The sequence below is a fragment of the Ammospiza nelsoni genome, chromosome 1 (genome assembly GCF_027579445.1).
Source record: "Ammospiza nelsoni isolate bAmmNel1 chromosome 1, bAmmNel1.pri, whole genome shotgun sequence".
Classification (NCBI taxonomy): domain Eukaryota; kingdom Metazoa; phylum Chordata; class Aves; order Passeriformes; family Passerellidae; genus Ammospiza; species Ammospiza nelsoni.
The window spans coordinates 59206755-59229580 of NC_080633.1; the positions used below are offsets into that span (position 1 = coordinate 59206755).

The window sequence follows — 22826 nt, forward strand, 5'->3', positions numbered from 1 at the left end:
CCCAGTCCATGAAACTGCAGGAGATTCCATCATCCTGCACTACATGGATGACATCCTGGTGTGTGTCCCAACCGATGACATGCTTACTCACACACTTGACCTGACAATCAATGCATTGGTTGCTGCAGGGTTTGAGCTCCAGGAAGAAAAGATTCAAAAGATGCCATTTTGGAGGTACGTGGGTCTCGAAATTGGAAAGTGGACCATTGTGCCGCAAAAATTAACTATCAAACACGACATCAAAACCTTAGCTGATCTCCATCAACTCTGTGGGTCTTCAAACTGGGTGAGACCGTGGCTAGGCATTTCCACCGAGGACCTAGCCCCCCTTTTCAATTTGTTAAAAGGGGGAGATGACCTTAGTTCTCCCAGGACCCTCACCCAGGAAGCGAGAACTGCACTGGAGAAAGTTCAGGAAACAATGTCTACCAGGCAGGCCCACAGGTGCCAGCAGGGTCTGCCCTTCAATTTAATCATCTTAGGCAAGTTGCCACACCTCCATGGGATGATCTTCCAGTGGGAAACTGCCCAGGCAAAGAAAAGGTGACCAGGCCAAGAAAGATCCACTCTTAATCATAGAATGGGTCTTCCTCAGTCACAACAGGTACAAAAGGATGACAACGCCACAGGAGCTGATGGCAGAACTGATCCGGAAAGCAAGGATTTGGATCAGAGAATTGGCAGGGTGTGACTCTGACTGCATTCACATCTCCTTAAACTTGAAATCAGGCCAACTATCTCAAGCAACATTAGAACAATTTTATCAAGAGAACGAAGCCCTGCAATTTGCACTAGACAGCTACACAGGCCAAATTTCAATTCAGAGACCGGCCAAAATTTTTAATTTGGACGTTCAGTTTTCTTTATCATTGACAAGTATTCAGAGCATGACGCCTCTAAAGGCACTGACAGTTTTTACTGACATGTCTGGAGCATCCCACAAGTCAGTGGTGACTTGGAAAGATCCTCAAACTCAGGAGTGGGAGGGAGATATTGCCAAGGTGGAGGGATCACCCCAAATTGCTGAGTTGGCCGCTGTCATCAGAGCCTTTGAGAGGTTTTCCAAACCTTTAAATGTAGTTACTGATTCAGCTTACATAGCAGGTGTAGTGTCCAGGGCAGAGAATGCTGCATTGCAAGAAGTTTCCAACATTCCTTTATATGAATTACTTTCAAAATTAGTAAGAATTATCTCCCACCGAGAACAACCCTTTTATGTGATTCATGTCAGGTCCCAAACAGACCTGCCGAGGTTCATTGTAGAAGGTAACCGCAGGGCTGATGCCCTTGCGGCACCAGCCAAGATGGCCCCGCTCCCAGACATATTCCAACAAGCAAAGATCAGTCACCAATTTTTCCATCAGAATGCACCCGCCTTGTTCGGCAATTCTGCCTGAGGCACAAACAACCCCAAGCCATCGTAGCCACATGCCCTTCTTGTCAAAACCAGTCACTACCTTCCCCCTAAGTACAGGAGCAAACCCTAGGGGTTTGCAGAGCTGCGAGGTGTGGCAGACAGATGTAACCCACATCTCATCATTTGGAAAATTTAAATATGTCCACGTCTCTGTGGATACCTTTTCTGGTGCCATCTATGCTTCTGCCCACGCAAGGGAGAAGGTCTGTGAAGTAAAAAAACATCTCATGCAAGCCTTCTCAACATTAGGAATCCCTAAGGTCATCAAAACAGACAATGGCCCAGCGAAAAAGTCCAAAGACCTTCAGAGCCTCCTGCAACAATGGAGAATAGAATATAAAACAGGCATCCCCTATTCCCCGACAGGCCAAGCTGTGGTGGAGAGGGCCCATCAGAGCCTAAAAATGTCCTTCACCAACAACATGAGTTTATGAAGATGGAGACCCCTCAAATCTGGCTGTCCAAAGTGCTGTTCACACTGAATTTTTTAAACTGTACGTATGAAAACCTTAACCTACCCATCATAAGACACTTTAACGAGAACACTCAGCACAAATTGAAAGTCCACTACCAGTCCTCATAAAAGACCCTGAAACTTGGAAAATAGAGGGGACCCATGAGCTCATGGCATGGGGTAGGGGATATGCGTGCGTATCCACTCCTTTAGTCTTGAGATGGATCCCCTCCATGTGGGTGAGACCATACATTCCAAGAGTGTCAAAAGACAAAGCTACAGCACAGGTAGCCGATGTCTGCTGGAGGAGGAAGCGTCATCAGAGTCTTTAAAGTTAAGTTGCTATTACCTGAACCTTATTCCTAACATTTTTTATCTTCAGTTTTTTCAGTGTTTCCCCTTGATCTGAACTCAGCCCCTGTACCATCAGAATGATCCCCATCCTTCTGCTGCTTCTGTTGACAGCCGTCCATCCAAGTCAGATGTGGATCATTTCTCAGCCTCAGGCAAACGTATGGACCACCCTTGCCAGAGTCCTCAACCAAGATCATATTTGCCTGTCTGCCTCCTCTGTGTCTGACCTGATGTCCACTTGCCTTGTGGGGATCCCATCTAAATATGACGAATTTCCACCGACATTAGCAACAGCCTTTTTTCCAGTATATAATCTGTTATCCCCTTGGGCAAAATTAATTGATAGACAAGCAATAACAGAAAAGGAACCCGAAGAATTTGAACTCCTTGGTTCTGCAAAAGCATTCTATCGTGTTCAGTTTATGTTTACACCAAAAGACCAAGTAAATTTGTATCACGAAGTCAAACAGTTTAAAGTAAACTACACAGCAAAAATTTGATGTAAGAAAATTTCCCATGTAGAAATGTCATCTACCCCCAGTAATAAGCCCCATGCCCTCCCCAAAGGGTTTTTCCTCATTTGTGGTGATAGAGCATGGGCAGACATCCCTTCTCGTCTAATCGGAGGTCCATGCACCATTGGAAAGCTGAGCCTGTTTACACCCAACAAGACTCAAATCACGGGTTGGCAACCCAAAACCAGTGCCTGCAATTCGGCCCACAAAAAGAGAGACTTAAGGAATTTAGACCCAAATTGTGATTCTTAAATTGTACACTGGTCCAAACCAAAAGGGGTTGCAATCACCGTGTTTTTGCCATGGGTGTCTGCAGCCAAAGCTCTACGTGAATTATCACAGCTAGAGTGTTGGGTCGCTAAACAGGCCAATATTATATCAGCTGTACTTTCAGACCTCCGGGCAGACGATTAAACAAGGCAAGCCACCCTACAAAATCGTGCTGCAATTGATTTTCTTCTCCTACTACATAATCATCGTTGTGAAGAGTTTGAAGGTCTCTGTTGCCTGAATCTGTCATCCAAGGCTGAAGATGTCCACAAAATCATTGGAAAGATGCAACAAATGGTTCAGGACATCAAGCAAGAAACAGCAGACTGGATGGACGGACTTTTCCAAGGATGGGGACTCTTGGGTTGGGTCAGATCCATACTAAAGTCTGTATTTTTGATTTTGCTTGTTCTTTTTGTCATTTTGATCAGCTTTGGGATGATCAAGAGCATCATGACCAAATTAATATTGAAAGCTACTTCCCCTTTAGAGATCAATCAGGCAACTGTTCCCACCTCTCCCGAGGAGGAAGCAGAAACCTCTGCAGAGTCCACAAAACAGCCTTGGATTGCCGATGCTTGAGATCAGCCCCAGCTGAATTTTAATGTTTAGGTACCTCTCCCTTTTTATTTAAACAGAAAGAGGGAGATGTTGTAGTGTGGTTTGATACTTTGTAATACTTTGAAGTACTTTTGTTTTGTATCCCCATATTTTGCCCAAATGGTTTATCCCAGACTGTACCCCCCTCCCTTTACCTGTGTTATCCCTCTCTCAGGATGAGATCATCCCCAAACCTCCACTCTGGCTCTCTGTCAATCACTCAGCATCCCATCCCTCCATCTAGAAGCTTCGGTCCAGGTCGTCGAGTGATTAGCTAGAGGCTAGGGGTCAGCCCCCAAGCCTTGCCCCATACGCTGTCCTAAATGTCTATCCCCCCAGTACCCATTCCTTAGGGTCACTTATTGGTTAGTAAAATGTTATCTACTTTGGGTTTCCACCTCCCTTTAAATGTAACCTTGGCACATCTCCCGGGGCTCTCGGCAGGAGGCCCCTGAGGTGCAGGAGATCCTTCGGGACTCCCAGAATAAAACCTTGGATTAACCCCTGCTAAGAGTCGGCCCTTTATCTTCTACCGATGTCTCTAGTGTCTCTTCTGCTGCAAAGGTGACTAGCCTAGGTGCCCTCAGTACCCTCGGGACTCGGGAGAGTGTCTCCCTGCTGTCGGCCGTGTCAAGACTGCCTCCCCGGTGTCTGCCAACTCGCAACTGGCCGAGGGTTCCTGAGAGGCTCACAGAGGGACTGAGACAGCTGATGAGGATTTCATTTCCAGTCTTTCAGAAACTTGCTCCAATTCAGTTACAAAAAGTCCTCCTAAATATCTTGATAACGGAAAGAATACATCAATTAAGCTCTTCAAGTCAAGCCACTGTTGTTTTTTTAAGGAAAGATAAACAAAAATCAAAAAGGTTGAAGAATGATAAACATCACATCAGATGGAGCACACCTCCATTCACAAACATCAGAATCCAAGCAGACTACATCTAAATTGTATAAGTAGTTTTACACACATAGGTAGATTAAATATATGTAATTGCAACATATATAGTATATTAATCTTCTTTCTGAGATGAAGGATTTTTAGCTCACGTCTACTTTTAGGAGTAAATAGCATCCATACACACACTATTTTTTCCCTATAAAATTTCCACTACTCTAACTTCATAACAAGAAGTTAATTTCTGCTAATAGGAGCACAAAGAAACTTATACTTATTCCACATGTCACCATGTACCACAACCAGCCCCCCTGACCATCTTGGTGGCCCAGCACCAGGGCTGTATCAATCTATTTCCTACACAGGGGAGCCCCAGACTGGGCACAACACTCCCAATACAGTCTTACAAGTCCAAGCTGCATGGAAGGATCACCTCCCCAGACCTGCTGACCACACACTGACTCACGCAGCCCAGGATGTAGCTACCCTTCCTTGCTGCCACAACTCACACTCACTGCAAGGACTGCTGTCACCTCACCTTCAGAAACTTCTCATCTGTGCTGGTTTTGGCTGGAATAAAGTTAATTTTCTTCACAGTGACGAGTATAAAGTGGTATGTTTGATTTGTGCTAAAAACAGTGTTGACAACATAGAGATGTTTTTGTTATTGCTGAGCAGCACTGAAACAGCTTCTGGGCCTTTCTGCTTTTCCTGCTGCTCCTTCAGCGAGAAGGCTGGGGGCATGCAAGGAGTTGGGAAGGGACACAGTCAGGACAGCTGACCCCAATTGACCCCTGGTATATTCCATATCATATGACGCCATGCTCAACAGACAAATGTTGGGAAGGAGGAAGTGAGGGATATTCAGAGTGATCATATTTTAAAGTGACTATTCTGCATGATGGACCCTTGCTTTTCTGGGGATGGCTGAACACTTGCCTACCCATGGAATGGGGCAAATGACTTCCTTAATTTGCTTTGCTTGTGTGAGCAACTTTTGCTTTTCTTATTGAACTATTTTCACTCAACCCATGAGTTTCCTCACTCTTATCCTTCTGATTCTCTTCCCCATCCCACTGGTAGAAGAAACAGAGTGGCTACATGAGGCTTATTTTCCAGCTGGGGTTATTAAACTACAACACTGACACCATCACCACCTCTAGAGCTGCCCCCTAGATTGCACGGTCCACTCTCCAGCCCATGCCTCACCAATTTGGGGACAATGTGACTGGAGCCAAGTCCTTGCCTTAAGCAATGTATACCAACTACACCCCTTTACCTACAGTGTCAGTCATTTCATCAGAGAAAGCAATGAAGTCAATCAGGCATAACTGGTCCTTGGCAAATCCATGCTGGTTGCTCCAAATCATGTTCTTGTCCTTTGTGTTTTAAGAAAGGACTTCCAAAAGGATTTACTTCATAACCTCCCCAGGGACTGAGGTTATGCTGATTGGCCTGAACTTCAACTTTGCTCACTCTGTTTCTTCATGCATGGGCTTTATTCCTCCCACAAAACCTGTCCCTGCTTCCATCTCTTGCATACCTCCTTCTCGTGATCCAGATCCAGCCCAGTAGGATGCTCAATGCTTACTCTTGCTAGCCCGCTGCCATGCTTCCTGACTTCCTGCACAGGGGAATGAAATGTTCTTGCACTCTGATGAAGCTGCCTTGAAGACCAACCAGCTGTCTTGGACACCTCTACTCTCCAGGGCAGCTTCCAGAGAGAAAACACAGAGGCCAAGAACTGCCCTTCTGAAGTTCAGCTTTGTAATTCTGTTGTTAATCTTGATCATCCCCTCACAGGATCTTAAACTTTACAATCACCTGGGTGCTGCAGACAAGGCTGCCTTGTCCTCTGCATCTTAATAATCTTCTACTTCAATCCAGGAAATCAAAACTGATATTTAACCATCTGGAAAATACTTGCCTGTTACTTAGTTTATTTAGTCAGTAAAATTAAGGCAAATTTCACATAGCTGCTTTTACATGTGAAAAACATATAGTTTTAAATTATGGTGCAATAGGTTGACCTGCAAAAGAAACCAAAAACCAAAACAACTGACTTCTACTCTAAGCCAGTAAAAGTTTGTGTAGCACACATGTGGAATAGGCCACAAAGTGTGGCAAATACCAAGAAAGCTGCTATATACAGTACTGTGTATGACATCATGCAGCATTCTGTATCAGCTGGGAAATGAATCACTCACCACCTTATCTATAGGTTTTCATGTGATATCCTGTAAAGTGGTGTTTTTAAAATCCTAATCAGCAAACATCATTACAGGTATAAAATTTACCCATTATACATGCATAAAACAAGCCTGTGTTACAGCAAGTGAATTTAAAACCATCTTCCTTCTCATATGCTATCACTGTTTTACTTTGAGAATTTATGCCTCTGGGCAGAAGAAGAAGACCTGCTTTGTTTTTTTTTAAATAAAAAGCTTTTGAAGGATAAAGTGCAAATGGCAACATTACATTTGGCTTTTTAGGCAGAAAAGGCAATGGGCTCCTAATTTCAATTAAAATATAGATGTGGCAAAAAAGAACACTTTCTGTTGATACTTACATACATTTCTACCTAAAAATGCACAGCTTCACAACTTGCCTGAGACTTACTAGATAAGCTTTTGCTCTACATATTGTTCTATACCCACTTAAAACTTATTTCCTGATGTAAGCAGACTGAAGTACAAAAGTTAGCTGTTATGCCTACTTCATGAATGAAGTAGGATTACAAAAATCCTTTTCTATGTCACTATCAAAATCTACAATAGGGATGTAAAACATAGCTTGCAATAACTAGGTACTTCATTTATATATAAAGACCACTTCATACCTATTTGAAATACTTGAAAAATTTAAGAGAGACTTCAGTAAAAATCTTCATTAAAGACTATTTACTTCAGAGAAACCTCATGGACAGATATTTGTTTTGAATGAGCTCAGGTGTCAAACTACTAGTCCTTTCAAATACAAAAAGAAAGCAAGAAGCATCATACTTATTCAATACAAAGAAGACAACAATTACAGCTGACAAATGGGGACAAATACTCGTTTTTGCCAAGAGTTTTCTTGCCAGCTTCTCAGAGCAAACATTACCCATTACCGAAGTCTTGCAGCCACAGTGAACTATTGTTGCATTAAGGCCCAGCTGTTAGGTCGAAGTGCTCCTGCAGAGACCTAACTGATCTAGGCTGTGGGAATTAGGCTAAACAGCCAAGTGTGCAAGACAGTGAGGACAGTGCATGGGTGGGTCTGCTCAAAAGTCAGGGCACAATAAAGTGTGTTGCGAAGATTCTCCATGGGAACAAAACTTTCTTTTCTCAAAAAGATGGAAGAGAGTTTTCTGGGCTTTAGAATACATGGCTTCCTCAGCAACAAGAAAACACGTCAAAGCAACATCAGGAGCTACTAATGGAATTACAGAAGATAATTATGCTTCCACTTGATCTTTTACCAAGAATATGTTAGAGGGCAGGGAGTAAGGTATATTTACAAAGCTTCTGTAGCTTAATTAATCTTCAATAACAATCCAGTATAGAACCACAAAAATTTGTTTAAAATTTAACACATAGTAACATCAAAACAAACAAACGTTTCCATGGAGATGGCTACCTAAATAAATGCTCACAATGGATCCAAGGGCTGACATCACCCAGGCCTGCCTGCAACCATAGTAACATGCCAGTATAAACAGAAATATTTTTATTTTTCTATCTAATAATGTCATAGAATTAGCAATTTCATGGCAGTGCCTAAAGCATATTCTTGCAGTGCTGAGCGGTAACACTTCTAAAATAAGAGCAGAGATATTTATATAGGGGCTATTACTATGACCACTACATACAACAAGTGGACTATGTGTACAGCATAGCTAACATATCAAATTTCCCAGAGCAGTTGTTGACCCACAATAAACAAAGAAATTTAAGTTCCTAAGGCAACATGCTGGAATGCTGGTAAGAGCTCAGTAGCATCTATTATTCTTGGGTGTTCTGCTCTCCTTAATAAAAAAATCCTGAAGTTCTTAGACTGTTGTGTCTCACTATCTTGTTGGAATAAGAAGAATGCAGCCACATTTTGCTTTCCATACCAAACACAGAACTCTTCAGTGCCCTTCTCCTCTGTCACCAATGACCTTGCTTTATCCAAGGCAACAAGATTCACTAAATCCATACTTGCACTCTGCAAGCAAAACACAAGACACACAGCCTACAAACTTCTGGAACTCCAGAAGAGTACCAGAAAAGAAACATTTAATGAAGAAATTTTCCAAGAAAGCAGGCAAGTGTTTCAGTGACTGAAAAGACGCCCATGGAATTCCCACTGCCATGAAAAACATCTTCATTCAAAGACTATTGCATGCCTACATATTGTATGTCTCTAAATTCAGTGGGCCCAGATTGCATTATTGCTTTTCACTAAAAAAATGTAAAACAAAGATGTCTATATAAGGTTCACATAGTATGTGATAAATTAATGCTTTGAATGATATAAAATTACTAAGATATTTATACTAAACTCCTACATTTTAGCAGAAACCTGAGCTACAGGGAAACTGAAGATATTATCGTTACAAAATAAGTCGGGAGTACTAGTTTTGGTCCTATCACAAATACTTCAGCTGCAGTAATTTACGAAAACTACCTTTCCCACAGAATATGACTGTGACTTATTCTTTGTCTCCAAGTATGGCAGTGAATTTATGGACCAGTTAAAAAAATCACTTCCTAGGAAGTATTTTCAGGCTTTTTTTTTAATAATCCCATAAGCCATTTTTTCTGAGAAGAGGTTGTTTCCTTTGCCATTTACAGAGAAAATGTTTTCCTGGTACCAATTAGCAGAAGGGACTTTTACATAACTTTAGGCAATTAACTTTAGGCTAGCTTTGAAATTAAAATTTACCCTGCAACTGGTGTTTCTCTTTTATGTAGTCCAAGGAATATATGAAGAAAGGAATACAACATCTCAAGTGTTGACCATGAAACTACAAAAAAGAAAGCTTACTGCATAATTCATAATTACATTTACAGTTATGTACACTTCTGTTGGCTTTGGTGCATTTTTTAACAGATTTCATCCCATAAGACATGGTAGAACTTTTGTCATTCACTCTTCACAATGCCTTTTGCTCTTCCAAGTATAGGATTAATGGAAACTTAATGATATTATAAGAGATAGCTTTATTGTATGCTTTATAATCTAAAAAATAAGAAAAGCTTACTCTTCTATTCATTACAGAAACTGCAGACTATTCCAACTGCATTAATGCAATCCAAATATTTGGCATAAAGGTAGGTGTTTTAACTCTGCTCTCTAAGGAAGCAAATAATAAATATTCATACATATGGCTATTCTCATAGGAAGGCTTCAGCTTTTCCTTCCAAGTAATTCCCCTGCAAAATTCTTTTTCATTTCTTGAATTTTCTGAGCTAACAATTTTAAAAAACATAAATTTGTATTACAATCAACCAAGTTGGCAGGATTTGTGGGACCCTACAAATTACTGTTACACAAAAATATTTGGGGGGAGCAGGGGAGAGATCACCTGATTTACATATTTTCTTACCAAAGAATACAATTCTATCAATAATTCTTTCATGTCTACTACTGTGGATTCTTTGCTTTAGACTATTCCTTCTTCTTATCCTCAAATACATATAAATGTTGTGCTCACATGAAGGCCTTCGTAGACCTTTTATGCAAGATAAACAGACAAACTACATTTCAGTCTGACCTGACATTCTCATGCATTCTATACTTATTTTCTTATTTGTAACAAAGGTTCAATGGAATTTCTTCAACCTTTATAACAACAGTAAATTTAACTTCAAATGAACGAATCTCTGAAAGACAGACACATAGGTCCCAGCTTTCAAGAAATATCACAGACTATTTAAAACTCTCAGAAGTTTTGTTCACTTGGTTTGGCAGAGGTGGAGAAGGTGTGTTAAGTCTACAAAAATGTTCAATAATTTCAGAGGTAAAATCTCTCCTGGAGCAAAGCAAGTTGCCAATTGGTGAATAAAACATTATCTTTCAGTAGCTCTTAGGTAAACATATCTCTTATTAATTTTCCTTGTTACTTTATCCTATCAGCAATTTTTAGTTCCTACCTATTTTGCAAGTATCTACTAGAATAATAAATAAAGCCTGAGAAAGTTAGCAAGACAACAAATGTGGGCTTTATACATAGTAACTCATAAATCCAAAGAACATTTCTATTAGATTAATTATTTTCTAGTGTCTGAACAAAATATGTCATTGTCATAAAGTCTAAGTACAGCTTGCTAGAAAACAACCCTGCTAGGTACAGTGGCTTCCCAGTAACAGAACCAGCAGAAAATATATTTGGAAGTTCTAACACAATGCAGATGGCAACTGTAGTTGGGTATGGCAAACATCTTTTTAAATGTTTCCTGTGTTCCCTACAACTGCTAAAATCCACCAGCCCCATCCCACTGAACCATCACTTTGGTTAATAATAAGAATCCCAGGCTGAGGCTAATCTTGTGAGACACACTTTAGCTTAAGAGTTCAAAACGAAGAGTGATGCACAAAGCCTTCTGGTAACCATAAGGAGAATTCTTATTGAAGCATGGAAGCTGCACTTTGCACTTTTGGAGGGAGCTGGAGATTCTTCTATAGTGGCTAAGGTTTTACATTTAACATAGACAGGAAAAATTTGGTTTATCAAAAAGCCACAAAGCTCTGCTGGGAAAAAGCTGCTTGTAAAATAAAAATGAGTGTGAGTTTATTATGTGAGTATGCCTGCTTTGATGCATTACCAAATCTATCATTATCCTTGAGCTTAAGGTTAAATGTGAAGTAAGAGAGAAAGCAAGGAAAAACAGTTGTCTGAACACGCTCAAGAAATCCTGTATATCCAGCTTATGCTTAAACCCTCCTAAGTTAAAGCATATTACTGACACTTGAGTTCCTACGGCCATTAGATCTTCCCTTTTTAAAACTTAAAATATTATATGTGAAATAAATGTGATCTAGACTAAAAAGAATTGCTGACACATGCACTCAAGAATAAAAATGTAAAAAAACCCACAAAACCCCAACAGTTAAGAAAATGTGGAAGTATACCTACTGAAAGCATACATTCAAAAAATACAGACCTTCCTAATAAGGACAGCAAATCTCAGCTCCCATATGCCACTTAAGCAATATAATTTAAAAATAAAATCACTTTAAAAGAGAAGAATATATAAAATATATGTTATAAGTATATATACAAGTTGAGTAATGAACAAAAAATTAAACAATTAAAACTAAGATACTTTTGCATTTGATGCAGTTACCTACTAAGCTATTAAATACTGGAGTGCTGGTTTTGGCTAGAGTAGAGTCCATTTTCTTCACAGTGGCTGTATTTTGGATTTGTGCAGAGCACAGGGTTGATAATTTAGAAATGTTTTTGTTATTGCTGAGCAGGACTTGCACAGAGCCAAGGCCTTTTCTGCTTTCCATACTGCCATGCTGGCAATGAATGTGAGGTTGCTTGGGAGGAGACACAGCCAGGAAAGGTGAAGTGACCCCAGCTGACCAGAGGGATATTCCAGACGCCAGGACATCATGGTCAGTAAATATAGTGGAGGGAGTAATGAGGAAGGGGGCACATTTGGAGTGATGGGTGTTTGCATTCCCAACTTGTGACATGTGATGGGGCCCTGCTCTCCTGGGGATGGCTGAACACCTGCCTGCCCATGGGAAGCAGTGAATCAATTCCTTGTCTTCTTTTCCTATAAACTGTCTTTATCTCACCTATGAGTTTTCCAGCTTTTACTCTAAGTTCTCTCCCCAGTGCTGCTGTTGGGGGAGTGAGCAAGCAGCTGCATGGGGCTTGGCCACTGGCTGAGGTTAAACCAGGACAACTGGATAGAGGAAAAGATGGTATGCCTCTTCCAAGAGAAATGACAACACTTAACAGTGGTCACAGGAGCGAGGTCTGAGAAACTGCTGGCCTAACCCTCCCCCTCAAGAGCCAAAGACAACAACCTTCAAGCTGAAGCGGGAGTGTTCAACAGCAGCAAGGGGATTTGGCAACATTTCCCAGGAGGCTCAGGTACCTGCCACCTTACAACTCACTCCTGTGCAACAGGACGGGATTCCTTCTGCCCCAGTAACCAAACCTGATACTTCTTTATATCTGCTAATGCTGCACATCTGTTCATGCAATATCATGGGGTTATCCTGTCACTAAAGAGCCCAGAAACTGATATGAGAAAGGAGCAATAAGATTTATGTACAGGAAATAATAAAACAAAATTTTAAGCTGATAAAATTTAAAAAAAAATTGAAAATATCACAGATCAAGAAAGAAACAAAACCCTACAACCTAAACATCCATTTCAAATAAAACAGCTCTCTGATGGTATACCTAACTCCATTCAAGTAGGGATTGATACAAGGACAAGAGGGTGGGAGTGTGCATATGTAGCGTTTACAGTTATCTGGGGTAACACAGTTACCTTGGGGTAAGAACCCCAAGGAGAAAAGGAACAAAGAAAGAAATCAAACAAATAAATAAGGTTATTCTAACTATATATGCTACACTGACAACTTTCAAGATTAAAGGTCTTCTCTTCTCTGCCTTTCTCTAGTTTGATGCAGTCTAAATGGTCAGTGCTTGTAGGAAGATTTTCCAATTACCTTGTAAGCAATGCAGTTTGCATGTTCTCCCAGCATTACACCACAACATTTGAGTGCACAAGCCAAATAAGTGTTCCTACAAGTACAATTAAGAGACCCCTTTAAAAAGTATATCCCTCAATACAATGATGTGTGAGACAATTTAAACAGTGTGGCAATAAGAAGCAGAAAAGACAATATTATCATATCAGATGCCAGGGGAATACAAAAGGTACAAATAATCCAATTCTATACATAAAGCAAAACCAAAAAAATTATTTGGGACTTCATACAGAACATGCCATAACAGATTAATCCCTTGTTAACATATTTCCTTTAATATCTTCTCTTAGGTTTGACAAGTTTCTGACTAAGCCAGCCTAGGTTTTTAACTGGGGAGAAAGTTTCACTAAAGCTCCAGTCACAAAAATAAGATCAGATGACCAAGACAATCCTAATTCATCGTAGCCAAGGGTCACCCTAAGTCTGGCATAGCCCTACACTTCAAACCTGAGCTGGTGTTGTGCTGGACATCATGACTGCTGTTAGAATACTGACTTTTAGTACATATCCCACCTTAGCCTCCGTCCTCTGAGGCCAAGCTTTGGCAAGATCATCCTGACATCCTGATTTCATTCAGATATCTTTCAAGAAATATTGACAGCACTTACTGCAGACCAGTTTATTGGAATAGCCTGCATTTATTCTGATCACATCATAGTCTTTGAATAATATAACACCTGTGAAATCAAAGTCAATTTAATATAGTAGGTCAGAAGCTGAAAGCTGTATCTTCAGACAAAACAAGAAAAATTTTTAAAGGAACAAGAAAGAGATTGATTTTGTCAAACAGTGTCTCACAACATCAGAAGCAACGGAAGATAAATTTAGATGGTATCTACCAAACATGGTGGGGGGAAGAGGGTGAGGAGAGGGAAAATAATGAAATTATGGCTAAAATGAACTTACTTGATTTTACTGAAGACGATGTCAACATCTGTGGTTGTCACATTCTTCCCATCTATGATATTGCAGTCCTTACATAGCTTTGACCAATTCTTCCCATGCATTTCTTTTCCTGTGGCTCTTGTATCACCGTGGACAGCAAATTTTCTAAAGGCCTCTTCCAGAGCACTTATTTCCCCTGCCGCAGCTCCTTCATGAGAGTTTGAGTCTGAGGATAACCTTTTTGCTGGTTTTGCCAATTTTTCAGCCATTGTGCTACAAGGAAAAGGAGGGTAAACTTATTGCATTAATTTGCACTAGATTACTTTCTGTCAATCTACATGCTAGAGTTCATGTCACAACATATGAAGTCCATATGAAGAACAAATGGTCTATAAAGTTAGAAAGAACTCACTACCCTCCACCATCAAAAATTAGTCTAAACAGAGAACTGTATAACTATCTACCCATCTGGGAAAAAAAATTCTAGTACATAAAAAAAAAAAAAAAAAGGTACAGCAAGAAACTAGGGACACAAAACCAGTTTCACCATCATTACATCAGCCACCTAAAGAACATTTAATATTTGCTTGTTTTTTTTTTTTTTTTAAATGGCAATCATCACAGTCACTCTATTGTTTTGAATAGAAGTATGCCCTTTACACTGTAGGCATTACTTGTACTTGTATTTCTGAAGGAAAAATAGACATCTGTTGGGGAAAATGAAACAGAAAAGCCTTATAAATATGATTGCCTGGCAAAAGATTTTGAGAATATGGAAACTATAAGCGAGATTGAAATGAAAGCAAGCTTTGAGATCCCTTAGTTACTGAATGACTGGAAAACAATGGTGTGGCTGGCTGAAGGTAATCCCCTTTCGATGAAACAAGACCCTCTGCAAGCAGACAGGTCCAAGGGTCAGAGCAGACCCCGCTAGCTTGGCAGAAGGGGTCCAAAGAGGAGTTTTCAGGGTGTAAAATGTAACACAGTATGGGAATGTAGTGATTCTTATAGGTTGTATGGAAATACTATAGGATTTGTATGTTGTACTAGATTGGTTAGTGAGAATCAGAATATTCAATACAGAAGATGATTTATTGTATTGTAATGGGAACTTCGCTCACTTCTTCTTCTTTTCCTTCCACTTCTTCTTCCTCTTACTTACTTACTTTCCATACTCTTACTCTTGCCTCTTGCCCCTTTTACTCTCTTATGCTTTTATGCTCTTATCCCCTCATCCTCTCTACCCCTCTCTTCTCTCGGGCCTGCTCTGAGCTGCGGCCGGCAGCTTCCAGCAGGGCCCTGCACCCATGCCCTTTGTAATAAACCGCAAGTTCCACGACCTGGCTTCAGAGATCTCTCTGTCCTGACCGTGCTGACCCCCCGTCACTCCTACAGACATCCCTTTATTTTCTGGACTTCAACTTTGAATTTTATTTTTTACTGAAAAATTAAGTATTTTTGAAATGCAACAAAAATATTAATGTTAGAACCCTTATGTTACATTATGTAAGGGCTAACAAGACAAGTCTCTCCTGTTATCCAGACCATTTATTTCTCAAGTTTATGCCCAAAGAACTGTAGCTGTGGAATTAGTTTGGAACAAACACATCCATGATGGAGGCATACTGAGAAGGGATGTCATTACTTCAGACAAGAACTTTGAGACTATTCCAAGTACATATAGTATAGGTTTGTTTTTTACATGAAACCTTAAACTGTGCAACAGAATACTATTTTCAGGTGTCTTCACAAAAAAAACACACCCTGAAGCACCAGAAACATGTCATAGAAACCTTTTTCTTCTGCCCACGCACTCTTGGCATGGCAGAAGTAAGAGGCACTAAACTAGGGACTAAGTAGCCTAGGCACAGGGCGCGCTGCCTGCCTGCCCCAACAAACTGCACACAGACTGTCACCACCATCACATCAGTGGCACTGCTATAAATTTTTAACCCATAAAGAGATGGTTAAAGTATCAGAAATCTGAAAAATGCTAGATAAGGGCTGGAAAGCCCATCATACTTACCCAGCCTTTCTTCTAAAGCCCCAGCTGTGAGATGTGATTAACATATGCAGAGATGGGTAGGTATTTCTAGTTAAGGTTTTATTTTTTCATCAGATAGGAAGTTCTTTTGATTTATATACTGTACATCAGTACAAATGCCTCAGCAAGGGCAAGGGTTCTAAAATTCTATCTCTTCCAATATTGTTTAAACTCTGACACTCAAACAACCATGACATACCCTTCCGTGCACACTGTAACCATAGCTATTTGCTATGAAGCAGTTATTGTTGAAGCTTTTGATTAGAAAGAATCTTTTAATTAAAAACATACTAAAAGGACCTCTGTCCTTCACACCTGAGCAAACATAGCATGGCCAAAGCACTACTGCCTTTTTTTGAAAACACCTAAATGCTTAAATCCCTTGCTATATCTTAAGCCGAGGGATCCTTCTGTTTTGTTTACACAGACAGCACAAGTTTTGGCCAACAAACCAAAATGCTAAATTAAAATTATTATGACAAAAATTTACTAACTGTAGCCTGAGAATTGTATGTGCACCTATGAAATAAAAAGTGAAGAACAGAGGGGGAAAAAGAGTTTGAAAATGTCAAGTTCATAAAAACGTTTAAAAAGTAACCAATTCCCATTTCTATTTCCTTTGTATTCTGCCTACTGTCCAAAGAGGAATTTTACCTCAAAAACCTTATCTGAAAGCATCCCAACACTGAAACACTAAAACAAAAAGCATGCACAGTAAATTGAAAGCTACTACAAACATTAAGACACACATACTTTTACCAAAATGTGTCTAGATCAAATCTTCTGTTTCATCAGACTCTATTCTTTTGCCACCAAAACAGTAGTAAAAGAACATAAGAAAAAAATAAAAATACTATTGATATAATGTATACAACAGAGTATTTAATTTAAAATCAGATCATGAAGATCTATGATGTACCTCTATATACAAGGAAGCTTGACTTCCAAAAGCAGAAGTCTCTTCCAAGCTTGTAGCATTTCAAATCAACTGGAGCTAAAATACAGAGCCAGAAATTTTCCAAGCTAATACTAACTGGCTAGAGAAAGAGAGTACAGATCAGCAAAAACAAAGTCTGTGTAGGATATTAAAAACCAAAGTTACCTTTGTATGCAAGAAACAGGACAGGAAAAGGTGGAAATTCGCAATGGTAAGGTATGTATGGTTTGCAACAGTTTGTAATTTTATCTTGTGGCAAATAAACTTTCCAAGAAATTTTCAGGGATAGCTCCTGCTTGCTCTTAGCAATTCTTTTAAGAAGCTATACTCAGAGTGAGTATCTTTAAAAGATACAACAAGAGCACAGTTTACAAGCTATAAACAAGAAAACATCTGCATCACTCTGTCTCATCTGACATTGGAAAATATAACCACATGCCTACATTTTAAAGTATTTCCTGAACAAAATCTTTCCTTAGCCAGTGTCAGTGCCTTGCTGGCCAATTTTCTTTAATGCTTTGTTGTGCATAACCATGAATCAACTTTGCACAGCACAGCAGAATCATGCTTTACTATCTAATACAGTCTTTAATATGATAGCTGTAGCAACTTAAAGAATTTTTTACTTACTTTCAGTAGCTAACATATTTAAACTTTATAAACTTGCTATAGGAAAAATGCTCAGGAACATATTTGGCCTTCAGAAAGATAGTTCCATACTAATTTCCCTCACTCATTAATAAATGAACTTTGTATTGGGGTTTTTTGAGTAGTTCTGGATCAGGCGGAACAGACACACTATAGAAAAGGCTTTAGTTTTGAATGGTGAAATCTGGTATGCAAAACAAACTCATTTCAAATAAATTCTCACCGTCTAAAGCAGAAAGTCAAGGGGAGACTAAAACCAGGGCTTTGCAGCAGTTGCCAAATATTATTATGGACACTCCTTGTCAAATCACAATTACAGTTTACTTTTTAAAATCCTATGTAATAGCATGAAATATATTAAAAAAAAACCTACCTAGATTGATGAAAAAATTATCTAGTCTCAATTTAAACTTAAATTTAATTTCTTTCTTAACTCTACAAACAACACTGTGAAGTGTTTGTCAACATAATTAGAAGGTGAAGAACTGCACAACACAGGATATGAAATTAGACTTTGGATGGGGCCAGCTCCTTTAACTTTTTTTAGTGATTAGAGATAAGGAAGGAGATCATGTCATGTTGAAGAAACAATCTCTCAAACAGAAATAAGGAATAATCTATTTGACAAAAATTCAAGATCAAATGCTGTTCTGAGTCTTCCTTACCCTTTTCCCCTGGACAAAGGAATCAAAAAGTGCTTGGTAGATTCTGCTAGAAGTAAAGATTACGAGTAAGTTGGGGCAGGGCCACAGTAAGAAGATAAGTGAAAGATGAAAGAAAGTGATTACTCTTGAATACCAAATATAAAATACAGTAAAACAAAATTATACCACTGTTCAAAAGCATGAGCTGTGTAGATGCTGACTACAACAACTACAGCTAACCAAAGAAATGCCTTTTATCACCATCCAAAAAGTCTAGTATGTATAAAATTAGACAATACCAATTTCCAGAGTCAGCAGAAAGAAGGTGGGAATAGCCACCAATACAATCCTCTCCAAATACTGCATGCTCCAACCAAGCAGGTCCACATTACCAAAAGCAGCCAGATAAGAAAGAAGTACAAGCAGATGCTAGAGTTTTGGAAGTTTGTGAAAGAACAACTATCCTCCAAAAAAATGGAGTTTCAGACACCCACAGAATACTTAAGACAGTTAGGTACTGTGTTATGAACTGCTATAGTCTGTGTCCTTTAGCAACACAGAAAAACAGTTCTTGTCTCTTCCCTCGCTCTGCAATAGGTAAATAATACAGCACATTATACAGAGATTAAGCCAGGGATCAAACTAACTCATGTTAACTTGTTAACTGATGCCAGCCACTGACTTCATTACTGTCTTGCGTTATATACACTGAAAGTGCAGATCTGTGTTCTCAGCACGTGCCTAAGCAATTAGAAAAAGTTTTCTAATATCATCAAAGTTCCTTTTAGCCAGAGACTAGAATATATACTCATTTGCAGACAGACAGCTGAAAGGCCTCCACTAGATAGTCACTTATTAACCTGGATTCTTCCATAAAAGATGGGACAAGAAGTGAATGTTTCTGTGAATTTCAGTTGTCAATTTCAAGAGCTGTGTGAATACCCAAAGCCTCAGTACTAACCAACTTCCAACTCTACTGAAGGACTTATATTAAATTACACTCTTTCACTTATCCACAACCTCTCCAAGTGTAAAGAAACTGCAGGAATTCCAGTATGGCTTTGATTTAAATTTGTAGGAATTGCTCTTACAAGTAATCCATCTCTCAGCAGCAAGGAAGACTTACTAAGTCCCAGAGTATTTTTTCCAACAATTTCAGAAGCTTATGCAACTCTGAATATGCATGTGTCCTAACAGGTCAGAATTCACCACAGCACCTTCACTGCCCCATCCCTGACAACTAACTCATGGCTTATTTGCTCAGCAGAAAGCTTAGTATTTGTAATACAAATTATCATCACTGCCATGCCATGGATAGGGAAACCAAAGGAGAGGGATGAAGAAACATGTCTATTCTATTCTGCAGTATTCAGAACATCATAAGAACCCCGGGACCCATATTCTACACTACTTTAATTATGAAGGTCACATAAAGCAGATATATGAGTGCAATGACTACTCTAAGAGCCAACATTCTCTGACTTGATAAAGGAAATAAAAATATATTCTTACTAGCTGCAAATCTATTAAACCCTTTTAGGAAGTCCACATCAAAAAAACTGTTTGCTAAAAAAAATTAAAAAAAAAAAAATACACACACATACATGTCACAGAATGACTAGGTTGGAAGAGACCTTCAAGGTCATAAAGTCCAACCCATGCCCTAACACCTCAACTAAACCATGGCACTGAGAGCCACATCCAGGGATGGTGACTCCACCACCTCCCTGGGCAGACCATTCCAGTACTTTATCACTCTTTCCATGAAAAACTTTTTCCTAATATCCAACCTATATTTCCCTTGGCTCAGTTCAAGACTGATACACATATCAGCAGGATACAAAAATCTGAATGCCTATTTTTTTGTGCTATACCATGTACTTTTTCATCTGCTTTGTCTAGCTCACCTCTAATAGCTTTTATTTGCAGGAAGTTTTAAACAGTGTTAAAAACAGTTTTAATGAAGTCATCTCACAACATCAACTGCCATGGAAACAAATATGAGTGTAAGTGTCTAAGACAGAACAACAGACTAGAATATTACAGCATTATTACAGTCTCAGATACATTCACGCTAACGGAAAAGGCAGTGTATTTTAAAAATGTTCATGCTTTACAATACTTATCAACCAGGATTTGCTAAAATGAGGTCAAAAGTCTAGCGTGAATTAAGGAAAACTTCCAACTCACACTTTTAAACAGCAGAAATCATTCAAGAATCAAGCAGACCTCTGACTGCTAAGACTGATGAATTTTCAGAATCCAACAGCACAATGGCCCAGGTGCAATGCAATAATGGTACTGCCAGGATCTCCTGTTTCCTGTTACACTCACCTTTGCCCAGGCTAGCCTTATTTGTCAGGTGTAATACCCGCAACACAACAACTTAAAGTTATGTTTACACTGAGTATCAAGGCCATCATCTAGCTAGCAACCAAAGTCTGCAGTGTAAATTCTTCAGGCTCCTACAACCTAAAATGCACTATCTGTTCAGGGTCTCAGTCTTAGCCCTGATACCTCCCTCATTACTTAATCCTTTCTACCATACACCCCAGGAAACTAGTTTCATATGTTCAGTGTTACCTGTTTTTACCTTCCATTCTCCTACTCATTCTTCTTGCTCACCAAGTTTTGCCAAGCATGCAAGTGCTTAGGGCACAATTTTTATCAGAGTCTGTTACTGCACTGTTGGTAAAACTCATCCAATGCACCACAAGTAGTTGTCATCCAGAATTTCTTAAGACCTTCTAGCCAATCCAAGTAAACAAGAAAGCAACTTTTCAATGAGCACAGGAGGTGTTATTTTTATGAGTTAATTGAGTGCATAATGAATTATGAAACTGTGCAAGGCATTTGAATTTGTCTGACTGTATCTGGTTTATTTTAGTACTTGATCCATTTTCCCCTTGTTATAAAAACTTAACAAAATTGCAATGAAAGAGAATTCTTATTTATTTTCTCCCCGTAATTATTTATGCCAAATAAAAACAGTGGAGACAAAGCACAGCAGATGGAATCTTTTCCCCACAATTTTGCATAAACATTCAGGCTTAGGAAAGGACAAACAGGAGGAGAAATGCAACATCCTCCTAATAAAAAGCAATGCTTTAACCGCTCTTAAAGCTTCCCTTAAGCTTCCTTCACAGCTACCTGCAGGAACCAGAGTTAAAGTATTCCTCTTCAGAGATCTGCTCTGGTTATATTTCTCTACATGTGACGCTGAAGTGAATGACAGCCACCCATTTTCCCTAGCATACAACACAAGGCAAATGAGCAGAGACCACTGCAAAACAAGCAAAGCTAACAACTCTATCTAAAGTTAAACACATCTTTACCTAAAGAAAATTAAATCCTTTTGCAGGCTTTATGAATAACTGCATGGCTGAACCTCAAGCTCTCTTAACAATATATGTGAATTTAGCACTATGGACAAGGGCAAGGCTGGCCAGATCATACAGATACATTTAGACCTTCAGCAGGACATACGCAGAGTAACAGAAAAGGTACCTACTTAACCTCTCCAATGTTTCTCCTCAGCAAAACAGTATTTCAGGCTGTGAACATATGTCATCACATATGCCATTAAAGGATCTAATTTAGAAACATATCATACAGCACAGAGATTATTTTGACTGCTGACAAATTATTGTTACTGTTGTATTTCTAAAAACTATTGCTATTCAGCTACTTACTTATACAATGTTGCTTGAGATACAAAACTAAGTTTAGTTCTTAGTAAATTACACTCCTCCATTTCAAAGAACCACTTCATAAATATCACCTCTTTATATAAACAAAGCATTTGTACACAGACACACAAACCTTTATCAGTAACAGATCCATTGCAACTTATGTCTTTCAAAAAGCATGTTCACCTGACAACACTTAAAAGTACACAAAAATTCTCTATCTAGCTAACTCTTAACTAGCTCCACAATACCCTGTAAAACCGCCATGTCACTTACACAAGGTTTTAACTATGAAGGTGAAAGCATAAATAAGGCATCCACAACATAGACATGTACTGGTAAACTCTTATTATGCTTTTTTTTTCATTATGCCACTACTCCATTTGAGAGTTCCACTTTCTACGTACTCATCCTAAGCTCTGCCAGGCTGCTTTCAGTGGCAGATGACTAATCTGGACACAAACATTCTGCAGTTTCATACACAGGCAAGGATACAAGCCAGAGTCTAGAACTGCCTTCACAGAAGAAACTGAATGACACCTGTTAAAGAACTACAAAAGAGGAGACTCAAGTGTTTAGATGAGGTATTTTTTCATATTCTGCATGTATCAAAAAAAGACTTCAAATCACAGATCTGAAAAGAGTGGAAGACACTCTACTGCTCTCCACAGTAGTCATACAATTAATTTACAGCTCCAAATAACATGCTGTGCCTGTCATCACTTTAGGATTAGTTGAATACAGGTTCCACTACAATTGCAAAGCTTG

General features: G+C 39.2%; 1 protein-coding gene across 3 annotated transcripts in view; it reads right to left on the reverse strand.

Moving 5' to 3' along the window:
• TPPP (tubulin polymerization promoting protein) overlaps positions 1-22826 on the reverse strand; it is an 80973-nt gene that overhangs the window by 52732 nt on the left and 5415 nt on the right. For all 3 annotated transcript variants that reach the window (XM_059473618.1, XM_059473609.1, XM_059473625.1), the window contains exon 2: positions 14118-14369. In XM_059473618.1, coding sequence (XP_059329601.1) covers positions 14118-14365 — 248 coding nt within the window. In that variant the 5' untranslated portion in view covers positions 14366-14369. The remainder of the gene's footprint in view (positions 1-14117; positions 14370-22826) is intronic.